At 35.5% G+C, this 14,750-nt stretch overlaps 1 protein-coding gene across 1 annotated transcript; it reads right to left on the reverse strand.

The window, feature by feature from the left end:
- Positions 1–1,022: 1,022 nt before the first annotated feature.
- On the reverse strand, positions 1,023–14,679 carry LOC104230866 (putative pentatricopeptide repeat-containing protein At1g13630). Its single transcript, XM_070160264.1, has 8 exons — positions 14,210–14,679; positions 10,005–12,370; positions 9,821–9,909; positions 8,397–8,505; positions 8,231–8,322; positions 4,329–4,447; positions 2,134–2,819; positions 1,023–2,024 (listed from the first exon to the last, which is right to left on the reverse strand). Exons 1-2 carry the CDS (start codon positions 14,646–14,648, stop codon positions 10,386–10,388), a joined length of 2,424 nt encoding a protein of 807 aa, XP_070016365.1. The 5' UTR covers positions 14,649–14,679; the 3' UTR covers positions 1,023–2,024; positions 2,134–2,819; positions 4,329–4,447; positions 8,231–8,322; positions 8,397–8,505; positions 9,821–9,909; positions 10,005–10,385.
- Between the last annotated feature and the right edge of the window lie 71 nt (positions 14,680–14,750).

The following is a 14,750-nucleotide window of genomic DNA, read 5'->3' on the forward strand; positions in this document are numbered from 1 at the left end:
TGAGTAACACAAATTATGGGATCAGTTTTATCTTTATTTATCTTTTTACACTCTCTCCTACTATTTTCTATTCTAAATTTTACTTGCTTGATTTAGCATTCAAATTCTATCTCTTTTTTTCTATTCTAAATTTCTTTCCTTTAATTTAGCATTCAAATATTCTTTGAATATTTGTAGCACTTCGAATATTTATATGAGTAGTATAAATAAAATATGTCATATATATTGTTTATACATATATTATACCCCATATATATATACACACACTCTGTTATAATACCATGTATATACTTATTCCATGTATATATTTAATTATCTACTATTATTCCATTAAAACACAATATATACATACAATGGCTGAAGGATTCACTGTATATTAATATATTAAAAATACCATTGTAATTTATAAACTATTTAATTCCATCATTATACTGCGTAAAAATTTATCTTGACATACAATTAAAAATAAAATTTTATGCCAATAGGATATAGGAGTATAATTTTATCATTTAATTCGATATTTGTTTGACAAAAACTTGTGCAACCGTATTAATCTGCAAAAAGTAAGATACATAAAAAATTCAAAAATAAATTTTCAGAGTCCATTAATCTCATATATGCACGTAGCAACAGAAAACACATTAATCTCTTCATTATTGTTTGGCGGTAATTTAGGAAGTGTATTCACTTAAGGAAAATTGAAACGGCTTTGGAATATTTTAGGAATTGAATGCTTTTGATTTTTTTAAAACGTGATTCTAGGTTCATATTTATAGTTTGTTGCTAAGAATATAATTATTTAGCTGCCTGTTTTGTAAAATATCTAGTGCTGCTAGGTATCTGAAATTTTTTCTTAAATATTGTCTATTTAGCCCGTGGGTTCGACCGAACTCCTAGCTCCTATTCTCCATCCGCCCCTGATTATCGTATTAGATGAGGAGTATTATTTATAATTATGTTACTTATATTTTAAAAGACACACATAATATAAGCAAGATCTTGGCCTTTTTCTTCACAAAAAATGAGCTGAACAACGTCTGAAATTAGACGAAGGATCATTATTACTTTTGTAAAAATACATGAACAATACTGTTTAGTTATAGATGGAATAACCATTACCTAAGAAAACACTACTTAAGAATTATTTTTCTGATACTTACCTAAGTCTTCCAGTAAGACTATAAAGGGGTAAAATCCCAGTTTTTACAATTTACAATAAGCGGTTCAAATCATTTTATCAATATGAGTATCCGATATCGATAAAAGATTTATTTTGAAACCACCTCTACATTAACATAGTAGCAGAAAGAGTACCATGCTGCGTCTAGACTTTATTCAGCATCGGACCATCCATAGTAGTTACATTCATCTTTCTAAGTTATTCAGTAATTCCTTTTGGTGATCACCTTGTTCTCGGAACAACGAAAGTAGCATTTAAAGTTGAGCAGCAACATCCATTGCTTTAATTGTCTTGATCTAAAGGATGTCATCTCCCATCTGTCCAGCTGCATAAGACGCCTTACCACTCTTGGTAGTCTCTCAAATCTTGTAAATATCAGTTGTTGTTTATGCACGTGGCAGAGAGTAGCTATAGCTTGTTCGCGACCTTATTTGCTTCCCGATAGCAATGTTGGACTCTAAGCCAGAATGCAGATGAGTTGTTCCCGATAGGAGGTGCATGCCGCTCCTCCTACACATGAGCTGAGCCGCTTTGAGTTCGCCTCCTCTATGGACATACACTGCTGCAGCCCATATAACATTGCCTTACCTTCTGCCCAATTGCTTGTTCCAGGAGAAAGAAAGATTGAGAAGGCTAGGATAAGTTTGCCTATGTGATCTCTTATAATTCCACCTGCACCACAAACACCATCTTGGGGCAACTTCCATCGGAGTCGAACTTGTACCATTCCAGCGGTGACTTTTTCTATGTGACCAGTGTGATTGTTTTGTGTCTCATTGGTTGATCTATGATGAAATGTAACTGTTCGCATGCTGGTTGCAATCTCACTTTCCAAATTTGGCTCCTGTTATGTCTATTAGATTAAACACTGTCTGCATTTCTGACCTTGGTAGTGATGAGAAGAAATTATGCCTTAATACAACAGGCGTAGTGCTTACAGAATAAGACGCTACCTTAGACTTGTGAAGCTCCACAGTCCTCTTTCGTCGATCAGTTACAAAATAAGGTGACAAATAGCCACGATCAAACTGCATATCTTCTACAACTTCTAGACTGGTTTCAGTATAGTTCCCTTATTCTCAATTGTGACAACACCTTTTCTCCCAACCTGCCTTAGAGATTTCGAGATCATGTTCCCGATGGCATAATCATTGCCAGCTCTAACAGCAGCAACATCTTCCAGCTCGTGATCCTCAACCTGCAAGGTTTAATGATTGTCAACAGACATGTTGAAGATAGTACAACCTCATGCATCTTAGATGAGAAAGCTGATTTTTACACATATTTCTTGCCCAAATATTTCTGTTTCTCTGCCTAAAGCAAAAATGCAGAGTAAATTTTCCTTCCTTATACCTCTCTAGGCATCAACTTGAACAACATTTGCTCCCGTGGCAGTAACTAGGGAAAGATAATGACTAAACACAATTATAACAGAAACAAGAAAGCTGTTTTTATCTAAAAAAAAAGAGATGTCTAGAGGTTATTCCATTCCCTTCAACCCTTGGCACCTTCAGCAGCCAGACCACGAGCAAGCACAATAGATGTTGTGCAACCATCACCAGCAAGATTATTAGTCTTGGCACCAGCTTCCCTAACTAATTTTACTCTTGACATTTTCCAAAGGATCGTCCAGATGGATCTGTACTGAAAACAATGGATATATTCAATGCATTATCTTAAGGTGGAAAAGTAAGAAGACGAAGCACCACCTACTCCATTGAATTTGAAAGTAAGTTGAATCCGAGAAGCTCAAAAACATGATTTTATCTGACAGGCTAAATTTGATAGAAGACGTGCATGCAGCTCATTACTTTACTATAAGAAACACTTTTAGCTGTCTTTCATCAGCATTCAACTGCACCTATGTATGATTTCTACATGGATATACTTCATACAATTCATTTTCAACTTTTTGCTTATATAACTGGTTTATATCATAATCCAAGTCAGGCTTAGAGTGTGAATCACATTAATGGAAAAATTTAAAATAACAAGGACGATTAACTAAGAGTTCCCTATTAAGTTCCAGAAATGACAAAAAAATGGAATTGCTGGAAAAAGCAGAACAAGTAGGAGGATGCAAGAAACGTCAATTGTAGGCCTCAGAAAGTGTCAAGAGAAGACTTTTTACACATGAAAACTCAAACAAACAACATAAGTAACTTCTACTATGCGGAATGAAGTGATCTTTTAAGGTGGCACGCTTCTATAATTCCATAGACCTGAAGACAAATTTAAACCCTGAATATTGACAACTCTAATAATTCCTTTCTCTATCCTCAGAAGTCAAAAGCAACCAAATTGTCCAACAGGAAACAAGAAATTTACAACCATTAAACTACTTTGAGAAGGAATCACAATATGATTTACCAATTTAAGCAAGTATATATGAAAGAGGCACAAATAACAATATATGATTCTAGTTTCCTCTCCATTTTGAACCATACACAACATAAAAGCTCCTTTAATGGTGACACCTTAGACCTGTGACGGAGCCAGAAATACGTACAAGGAGATTGAAAATAAGAAAATGTCACTCCTAGGACTTGAACCTGCGATAGAAAAGAATTTTTGAACCCCCTTTACCACTACACTAGAATCTTCTATTATGTCAAAGGAATCCAACAGTTTATACATAAAAAAATTGTTTTTACCCTATTTGCATAGTATAATATTCGGCAAAGGGGATTCAATTGAACCCCTTGCCGACACATGGCTCCGCCACTGCTTTAGACATCATTCTTCCAATTTACTTTAATTCTGTATATTGACACCATTGGAATAGCTTTTGATTTACATATTCCAAGTTACATGGAATTCCAACCAGTTTTTGTTAAGCACCAAATAATACCAGACATGTCTGCTCTGTGTACACATTACCCTACCAAATAGTACCAGAGGCCTACAAATTAAAATATTTAACAATGTTGTTAATGCTTGTAATGTGAAGGGGAGCCTTAGCGCAATGGTAATTCGCCGTGTGACTAGGAGATCATGGGTTCAAGGCGCGAAAACAACTTATTTAAGAAATGCAAGATAAGGTTACATACATATGACCCAACGTGGTCTGGCGCTAGCCGCCCCCCTCCCCCCTAATAGTAGGAGCTAAGTGCACTCGACTGCCCATTTGTTAATGCTTGTGATGTACCTCTTTAAGAACAGTTTCACCATATTTATCTTGGGAGGACCATACTTATTTCCAAACACTACATTCCTTCCTTTTGGCAATGTCACTCCAACCAGCTCTGCCACCAAATCCATATCTGCCTGCACAAAATTTTCACCCAACTCAAAATCTTGAAAACCAAACTAAACATAACAAAAGCACAAAAAAAAACCATAATGACCAGAAGTTTCTTTGTGGTAGAACCATCATGGTTAAAGTACAATTCTTTAGCCATAGCTCTTGTGTTCAACAAAGAAACAGATACCCTTTCATCTGTGTACTGAACCAAATATTAATGTAATTGTGGGTAAATGATTCAAAGAACAACTCATTTTTTCTTTTTACTAAAGTTTCAATTATGCTACTAAAGGGTTACTGACTAGAGGGATAAGAAAAGAGATTAACTGAAAATATCTGTCATATAAAAATCTGTCCTTTTTGGTGCTATTTACCTTCAAAAGCTTCAAATTGAGAGCTGAAAATAAAATCTTGTGCCTGTGATATTGTGGCTCAAAATAAAGAATATTAAAAGGCCCATTTTTGTTCATTCTACTTGCAGTGTTCTTTTAAGGTTTCATTTTATTTTACTTGGTGTTAAATTGTGTTTTTTATTTGATTTTCCTTTTTATGGTAAGCTGTATTAAAAAGCTAATACTGTTATTTGGACATTCCCTTGTTGGTTACTTTTATTTTTTTCTTTTCTTTAAAGAGGATTGCGCGCATGGATGGTCAATTTAAAAATAGTCTAAATATGGTGAAACCTTGGAACATAATAGAGCTAATTAGTTTGAGATTGAGACGTTGTTAATTGATTGATTGATGAATATCTATATATAAGTAACTGCAGAGCAGCGAAGTGCAAAATTTCTGATTGCTGGATTGACAGAATCACTCAGGACTTCAATGTCAGGTGCTACTACATTTTGTGTTTAAGCCACTTCAAAACGAGTTTGATTGTCTTTCTACTGTCTTAAATTGTATTTAGCTTCTTCTTAGAGTATATATCAGCATAATCTCAAGGCCTTTGCATTGATAAAGGAAGAAGGTATTTGGTAGGAATATGATACTATGATTAGTAGAAATGTTGAGCACAACAAAATGAGTTGTATATTACTACTACTACTATTTAGTAGGTAAAATATTTGCTACTTTATTCATATCATGGCAGGCATAAACTTCATGAGACAAGGTCACAGACTCCAAATAGAAGAAATACTATGTTTACATTGGTTTGTCAAAGATAACCTGATGTGTCATTTTCTATATGATGTTATGATATTATATATACTGATAAACTTTTGCAGTTAGGGTGCAACAGAGAGTCTTGTATCTCTCACTGTACATTTACTGTCATTCTAATGGCATCTTGAACCTTAGTAAACATGAAGGCAATGTGTTGGAGGCACTTACTTTCAACTTGTAGTCTTTTTATATAGTTTCTCAATCTTTTTTTAATGATGGTGATGTCTAGGCCAGCTTGTGTGGCGCACCTTGACTAATTAACCTAATAGGCTAATTCCTCCTGCCATTTCAAGCTTAGCTTCTAAAAGTGCATTTTAATCCTGATCCATGTTGAATACCACCTTCAACACATATTGTTAGAACAAAGTAGCTAACCAATTACCTAATTCTAAACTATTTTAGTAGGAAGGGCGGACCAATTAATCTATTACCCCCATAAAATAGGTAAAGACCTAAGAATAACTTCAAAATTTGAAACATATCCCACGAATATTGAATACCATCAATTTATGCAAACCCACTCTTACTCAATTCTCATCAAGTAGAACACCGGAAAACAAGAAAATGTAAAAAGACAAATCTTTTTATAAAATTCATCATAATAAGAACAAATTACACCATCAACACAAACAATTCGCAAGAGAAAATGATCTCTTATGCGCACTTAAAATTTAAAGCAGACAAAATGTCTCTACAAAGCTCTCCTGAATTATTAACATATATTCTATGTAAGTTTTTATTGATCCCATGTGAAAACGGTCGTTTAACTAAAATAACATTTGTAATGTACCACAAAATCAAATCTCTCAAGCTAAACCTCAAAAAAGAAAAAAAGAAAAAGGAATCTTGAAAAAACTCCAGAACAACACTTGGAAAATCAAAAAGCCAAAAAGAAAAGCAATGGAGATAGACAAAGCTAGGGGTAGCAAATGGGTGGGTTGGGCTGAATTTGGGCGGATCGAGATGGATTAGGTCAATAAATGGGTCATTGTCCAACCCATCCCAAAGTATACTTGGACTAAGATGGGCTAAACAATGGGTCATAGCCCAACCGGCCCAACTTGACCCATGTTTTAGAACCATGCTTATTTTGCATAAGAAAACCTTTTACCTTAAAATGTATAAGTTGGAAAATATTCTGGGGGTGGGTGCGTGGTGCAAAAAAAAAACAAAAAAAAAACAAAAAATTGAAAATAAAAAAAAAGTAAAAAAAAAATTGAGGGGGTTAGGGGATAGGTGGTGCAGAAAAACAAAAAAAAGTAAATTTTTTTTTGAGGGGTTTGCCAGGGGTAGGGGTGAGTGGTGCAGAAAAACAAAAAAATAGAAAATTAAAAATACAAAAAAAAAAAATTAAAAACAATTGGGGAGGGGGGTTTGAAGGGGGGGAGGGAGGAGAGGGTGTTGGGTGGATGGGTAGTGCAGAATAACAAAAAAAATAGAAAATTAATAATACAAAAAAAAAAAGGTAAAATTAGGGCAATTATGTAAATTTCTAGATAAGTTGGGTTGAGATCCCTTTGTTTTGGGTGAGTTTCATGGGTTGTACTTGGGCTGCTTAACGAGTCAGGATGAGCTATAAAAAATAGGGAGAATGACACAGCTGTAAGCACGTGATTTTTGCCCTATGAAAGAATTACTCCCAAAAAATTCAAAATAAAACAATTTTCCTTTGTGTGCAATTTTTGTTATTTTTGTGGTATTTTTGTATAATTATTTGTATTTTTATGAGTGCATGTTTATTTGTTTTAATTAATAAAAATATAAAATATGTCACATTTTCATTTAGTATTTAATTAAGTTTGTTTTACAAAAATGAAAATCACAAAAAATAGGAATCTTTTGCATTGTTAGCATTTAATGTCAAATTATGCAATTTTGTTTTAATTGGTGTTTAATTGTGTATGATAATTGTTGTTAGGAGTTTAATTAGTATTTTTGGAGTTAATTTAGTTTGTAACTCAATTTAGAATTTTAGTTTTATCAAAGAAAAAAAAAATATAATAAGAAGAACAAACTCGGATTGGGCCAATTTTCGGAATTAAAAATAGGCCCAAAACACTTCTACCCAACCCAAAACAATACCAGGCCCACACCCATGACTCATACCCTACTTGGTCCACAACCCAAATGCCCAAACCCTACACTTATGCATCAGCCGTATCATTTGGTTCAAGAAGCTTCACATTCTTCTTCTTCTTCTTCAAGAAGAAGAAACCCTAGAAAGAAAAAAAAAAAACAAATCTTCTCCAGCCGTCATCCTCGTCTTCAAGTCGCCAAACGAAGGGAATAAGCATTTCTTTGTTTCATCCACATGATACACAGCTCGACTCCCTCCCATAAAACATTAAAATCACATTTTCCGGCAACTGGTCCGAAATTGCCGATCCTTTTTGCTCATAAATTTAGAGCATCTGCAATGTCATATTTCCAGTTCTTACATCCTGTCGACTCATATAGGAGTCCCTTTATTCTTGGCCTTCTTTCCCATGTATAATCCATCCATATGAAACTTATGACTTGCATCCAAATACACTTCTATGTTTTTCCCCTGAAACCCTTTTTTCAACTTTACAAAGCAAATGCTGTTACATGCTATAACAATCCAAAGTTGCTGATCTACAAACAAGATATACCAGTCTTACCTGTTCCAAAGCCAGGGAGCAAGAATCCCTTGACTATAGAGCCATGAACAAGAAAAAAGTACCGGATTTCTTCATATATCAAGTAATAGACCCTGCAATTGACCATTCCACGTCAAAGCAAGGAAAAAAGAAAATCAAGACAAATTGAAATGCCTTGTTGTCATACCGTGTCCAGCAAATGGATGAAAGAAAGCAGCCTCGTGCATCCTTTCCATGGGTACTACCATTGACTCTTCATAAAATTTAGAGAATGAACCAGGATTCTGTAGCTAGTCCTGAATATTAAGAAGAGAACACTTTCTTTTACCTTACTGATAGAAAGAGATAAGCTTGTTTACAAAGTGAATAAATACGAATCAAGGAAGCAGAAAACAAATCCAATTTATTTGAAGAGAAAATAAAATAGAATTGGGGGAGGGAGAAGTTAGACATATCTATAACAGCATAGGTGTCCAACAAATCATTACCCTCTAGATAGGAAAAAAATTAAAAGTTAAGATAATAACGATAAAAGCATGCTTCTCTTCCAAGCCAAATGATAATACTTGACAAATTGCTATTGCAATATCTCTGTATTCTCCATTTTAGTGGAGGAATGGAAGCAAAATTCCAAAAGTACTTTAAGTTTCTCTTTTCTCCAACTTAACAAACAATAACTTAGAAGCTTTGTCACAATGAATCCAATACTTCAAGAACTCTAATGCTTAAGTTTTCTTTAGAATTCTATAAGATTGAATGGTGAAACTCCATGACATATGAGATGCAATCCTTACACCGTGAAGACAGCGAAATTTAACGAGTTCGATTCTATGAGTCCACTGTGATTATGACACAGCAACCAGTCCGAGTAGGTATAAGACAATAAATTTTTGAAGCAAAGCAATTTGCATAAAAGGAAACCATTATTGCCGAGATTAAAAATCAAATAAATAATTTTGAATCTAACACGCTCAAAAGATAATACAATTTTCAGTTAGAACCCAAAATCATAAGGATTTTCATAGCTGAGCCTCGCCTTCAGTAAGGCCTCATATGCAGAATGAGTTTTAATAGTTTTAACTCATTAATAGGATTTGTTATGCTTTGATTGAACTTTGCTTTTAAAGCATCATTTCACCAGGCAAATAACGCTCAACAATGATATAATTATGTAAACGAAATGAATGATTATGCAATAACTATAAGACAAAGTGGGTAGGTAACTCAAAGGACACTTGAGAAATATGGTAAGAAATTTCAGGCAAATAAAAATAGAAAAATAAACAGGAAATCTTGACTAAGGAGCACAAATGTACTGGCAAATGGAACGATTAGGTCAAAGGAAGAAAAATGCATTTAGGGTGAGTTAAAGAAAATGGAAAGCACTTAAAAACTTGAAAAGGGACGTTAAACAAAGACAAGCAGTAATAGTAAGTCAGCCCTAGAATTAAGCTAAGAATTCATTATACTGTAAGGTTAAAGGTAACAGAACAAGATAGATTTAGATTTCAATAAACAGGGAACACGATCTTTTCGACAAGTCCACTAAAAAGGAATTCAATACCAGAACCAAAAAAGGATAGAAGAAGAGAAACAGAGAAGAAACTTTACCTGTTTTAACTTTTCTTACAGATGCCTAAATCTGTCTTTTCTCCATACAAAGATGATGCTGACCAGAGGATATAATCACTCTACCACATCTGCAGATATACAAGTTAAGGAGTGACAATTTCCCCAAAGGTCGCGCACAAAAAGCCTTATAAGCACCTTAGTTTGCGAGTTAATTAGAACTTACAAACCAGCTTTCTGTTTTGTAAGTGATGCTACATGCATAAACATGACTCGACCCCTTTGTCTAGCAAAAATCTTCACTTCCTAACACGAAATCAGCAGTAAATAAAGAATCCGTACTGTTCTCAGGTGCATTACTAGTCATTAACTTCTCATATGACCTGATCTATAAGTTCACATAACTGCATAGTTACTGCAACTTACAAACCTTTTCTACCAAAATTTCTCTTTAAACCAGGTATGGGATTGAATATTTGAATAAGTTAGCATTCCTTATAAAATCAAGGAATAGCTTGTTGAACTTTTCTGGTAACACCTCATGAAACAAGAAGCTCATATGTTGCAGCAGAGCATAGTAATCATCCTGAATTGGTGTCGCGTACACTTAACCACAATTACAACCAGTATCTAACCCACACTTAATTTTCAAAGAGAACAGCTGGAACACAGAATTGTGATCACCAATACGACGAAAACTGTTAAGCATAACAGAATACATTTGTAAATCAACAGATATGCCATGCGACAACATCATATGCAGAAAATCCTTCACATCATCCATCAAGTTTCTTTTTTTATAAGGACCATATAGTAAGTTTCTTTTGCACAACCTATTAATTACAGCACTATAATCTCTAATAGAGATTTCAAAGCCCTTCTCGATCATCTTTTTGAACAGACCCACCGCCTTATTCACATCACCTTTTGCACAATGTGCTTTTATAAGAATGGTGTAATCACATTTCATCAGGCCAACATCACGATCTTCGAGAGAAGAAAATAGTTTCTCAGCATACTTTAGGTCTCCATGTACACATAAACCATTAAGGAGAATGTTGTATGTGACACGACTTGGCAGAAGATTGTTGTCTATCATCTCATCATGTAATCGGATAGCACCTTTCATATCTCGAGCTTTGCAGAAACTTTGGATAATGGTGTTGTACGAAACTTCATCAGGCCAAGGACCTGCCGTTAACATATTCTTTAGTATCCGAACCGACTCATGCATCTGACTTGTTTTGCCGTGGCATTTCATTATCACTGTACGAGTAACATGAGTTGGTTCCATGCCCCTTGCTTTCATTTCCGCTTGCAACTCTAAGATGGTTTGAATATTTCCTTCCTCACTATACGCATCCATAAGAGTTGTGTACGTGACCTCTGTTGGTATCAACCCATGTACAACAATAGTGTCAAACAACTTTCTTGCATCATCTAGCTTTCTGGCTTTGCAGAACCCATATAATAAGGAGTTGAATGTGACTATGCTTGGCATTATTCCTTTCTCTTTTATTAGTTCGTATACCTGAAGAGCTTCACCAATATCACCACGTTTTGCATATCCGTCAATCATAATATTACCCAAAAGAACATCATCCATTAAGTCACAGTTCATTAAAGCATCAAAAAAAGCTCTAGCCTCACACATGTACCCTTTCTCACAGAAGCTTTTGAGAATAGATCTATGAGCAACAATATTTGGAAGAATTCTCTTATAACACATATCTCTGTACAGTTGAAAAGCCAACTCGACCAATCCTTTCTTACAAAGGCCTTGTATGAGAATCGAGTACATGACAGTATCTGGTTTATGACCGCTGTTCTCCTCTCCCAACTTAATACCCTCATCAACATTAACTGCCTTGCAATATCCACATATCAACATTTTAAAAGTGACAATATCAGGATTTAAGCCTTTATGAAGCATTTCATTAATTAATGTCCAGACACCACTTGTCATACCAAGCAAACAAAATCCTTTGGTAAGGACGTTATAAGTCACCACATTAGGCTGTAAACCGTGTTTCTCCATATCACCTTTGAACTCCAAGGCTTCTTCCATTGCACCCGCCATGCTTAACCCATGAATGAGAATATTGTAACTGTATACATTGAGATGTAATCCATACTTAAACATCATACAAAAGAATGACTTTGCAACATCTATGTAACCCATTTTACAGGAACTTGACATAAGAGTATTGAAAGACACAACACAAGGCCCAAACTCTCTACATTCAGTCCCTCGAAGAAACTCAACAGCTTCTTGCATCGAGAACTGTTTGCATAGGCCATCTATAAGAATGGAATTAGTATACTCACTCGGCTTTATCCCACTGGCTTTGATGTCATCATAGACATCCCGGATGATATCAGTGTCCCTCAGCTTATACAACAAATTATTATATAAAATTATCGAAGCCCGGATATTGAAATTTTTCATCTTTGCAAAAACAAAGAGAGCATCGAGAACCATCTGGCATTGGGAATAAGCAGAAGCCAGCATATCCCAGACAACATGATTAGAATCCCATTTCTGAAAGCGACTCGAAAGCAGCTCACTTAGCAAAGAAGCTGAACCCGAGCCTGATGGAAATCAAAACAAATCTATATAAACAGCAAAACTGAGCAAAGTAAGAAGTATTCCCTCTATCCCAATTTATGTGGCACACTTTCCATTTTAGTATGTCCAAAAAGGACCAACACTTTTCTATATTTAGAAATAATTTAACTTTAAGAACTCACATATCCAGAGGATGAAGGTGGCAGAGATGAGGATGCTGAGGTGGATGTGCGGGCACACGAGGAAAGACAAGATTATGAATGAAGATATTAGGAAGAAGGTGGGTGTGGCCCCTGTGGATGACAAGATGCGGGAAGCAAGGCTCAGATGGTTTGGACACGTGCAGAGGAGAAGCCTTGATGCGCCGGTAAGGAGGTGTGAGCGGTTGGCCGTGGTGGATACGAGAAGAGGTAGAGGGAGGCCTAAGAAGTATTGGAGAGAGGTGATCAGGAAGGACATGGTACGAACGCGGATTTCCGAGGACATGGTACGAACGCGGATTTCCGAGGACATGGCCCTTGATAGTAAGGTCTGGAGATCTAGCATTAGGATTGTAGGCTAGGGGGTAGTAGAACCTTCCTTAATTCTTTCCGGGGGTGAGGCGGGGTTGGACTAGGGTTGACCTTGGATAGCTTGTAGTTTATGCTGAATACACACTTTACTTGCTGTTTATTTTAGCTCGAGCCTTAGATACTAGTTATTGTTATTGCATGTCTTTCATCTTTTGGTTGTTATGCTTCTGTTACTATTACTATTACGATTTCTACTGGAGTTACTAATGAATTGTCTTTTCTTGTTTTTCTTATTTCCATCTTTCTGAGCCGAGGGTCTATCGGAAACAGCCTCTCTACCCTATCGGGGTAGGGGTAAGGTCTGCGTACACATTACCCTCCCCAGACCCCACTTAGTGGGATTTTACTGGGTAGTTGTTGTTGTCGTTGTTGTAATTTAACTTTAAAATTCTCATTTTACATTTGCCACACAGATATCTATGCTTGTTTCTAAACCACAAATTTCAAAAGTCTTTCTTTTATTCTTAAATTTTGTACTCAGTCAACCAAAATCGCACAAAATTGGAAGGAGGGATTAACTACTTACAAAGGCTGACACGTTGCTATGCTTAATTTTTTTTTTTTTTTTGATAACTATGTGTCCGGGTCAACTTGCGCGTGCCTCAACTAATTGCATGGGATACCTGACACCAGTAACAGGTACCAGGTAATTCTATCCACCAAAGCTTGGATAAATGGGAAAGAAATCACCTAAGTTTTTTGCCTCTGCTTGAACATGAGACCTCATGGTTCTCACTCACTTCATTGACCACTAGGCCACACCCATGGGTGCTTAAAAATTAACTTGAAAATTCCTAATTTACCTTTAATGAGATTATTAATAATCATACAAATATCTATTTAAATCACAAGTTTCAGAAGTCTTTCTTTCTTTTTTAAGCTTTGTGCTCAATCACACAACATCACAGAAAATGGGACGGAGGGAGTAATTACTTAAATATTAGAAACATTTTAGCTTTTAAATTGCTATGTTACCCTTAATGAGATGATTTTTTTAATAATAGTGGTGTGATATCCGGGACAGTTTGCGCTCATCTCGACTAATTACACGAGATACTTGCTACCTCCCACCAGCGCAAGAACTAGGTAACTCTGTCTACTAAGGCTTTAATGAGATGATAATAGCCACAAAATTATCTATGAATTATTTTACACCAGTTTCACTTTCTTTCTTAACATTGATCACTCAAACAACATCACCTAAATTGGGACAGAGCGAGTAACTTCTTACATTACATTTATTAAAAAAAAAAAAACATCTTCAATGACATGACAATGAACCAAATTTACCTTCTTCTTGAACCAAATTTTGCAAATGAAACTTCAAAGCTCTAAACCGCTGTTTTTTAGCCAAAACATGAGCAACAATAACGTGTGACACTCTCGAATGCTTAAACCCATAATCATTTCTCAACAAGAAAAAGAACTCAAGGGCAGAATCGGAATTCTCAACACTCAGTTTCTCAACAATGTCTTCTATTTCTAATTCATTCAGCTCAAAGATTAAATTTTTATAACATGGGTCGGCTTTTAAAAGCTTTGCAGAGCCTTTAGTGCAATAAGTTTGAAAAAAACTGAGGATATTTGAAAATGCAATTTTGGTGGTGGTGGTTGGTGGTGGTTCAGGGTGGTCGACGGCGAGGCTGGCGGCGGAGAAAGAGGATTTAAGGAGCAGGATGGAGTAGGGTAATTGAGGTTTAAGGGGACATTTGAGGATTAATCGAAGCATTAGGGGAAATGGAAATGGGAGATTTACAGGGTTTAGGGTTTTAGAGATATAAACAAAAGTACAATTATTGGCTGTGAAAGAAACAATGAAAACGATGTCGTA

The sequence above is a fragment of the Nicotiana sylvestris genome, chromosome 10 (assembly GCF_000393655.2).
Source record: "Nicotiana sylvestris chromosome 10, ASM39365v2, whole genome shotgun sequence".
In the NCBI taxonomy this organism is placed as follows: domain Eukaryota; kingdom Viridiplantae; phylum Streptophyta; class Magnoliopsida; order Solanales; family Solanaceae; genus Nicotiana; species Nicotiana sylvestris.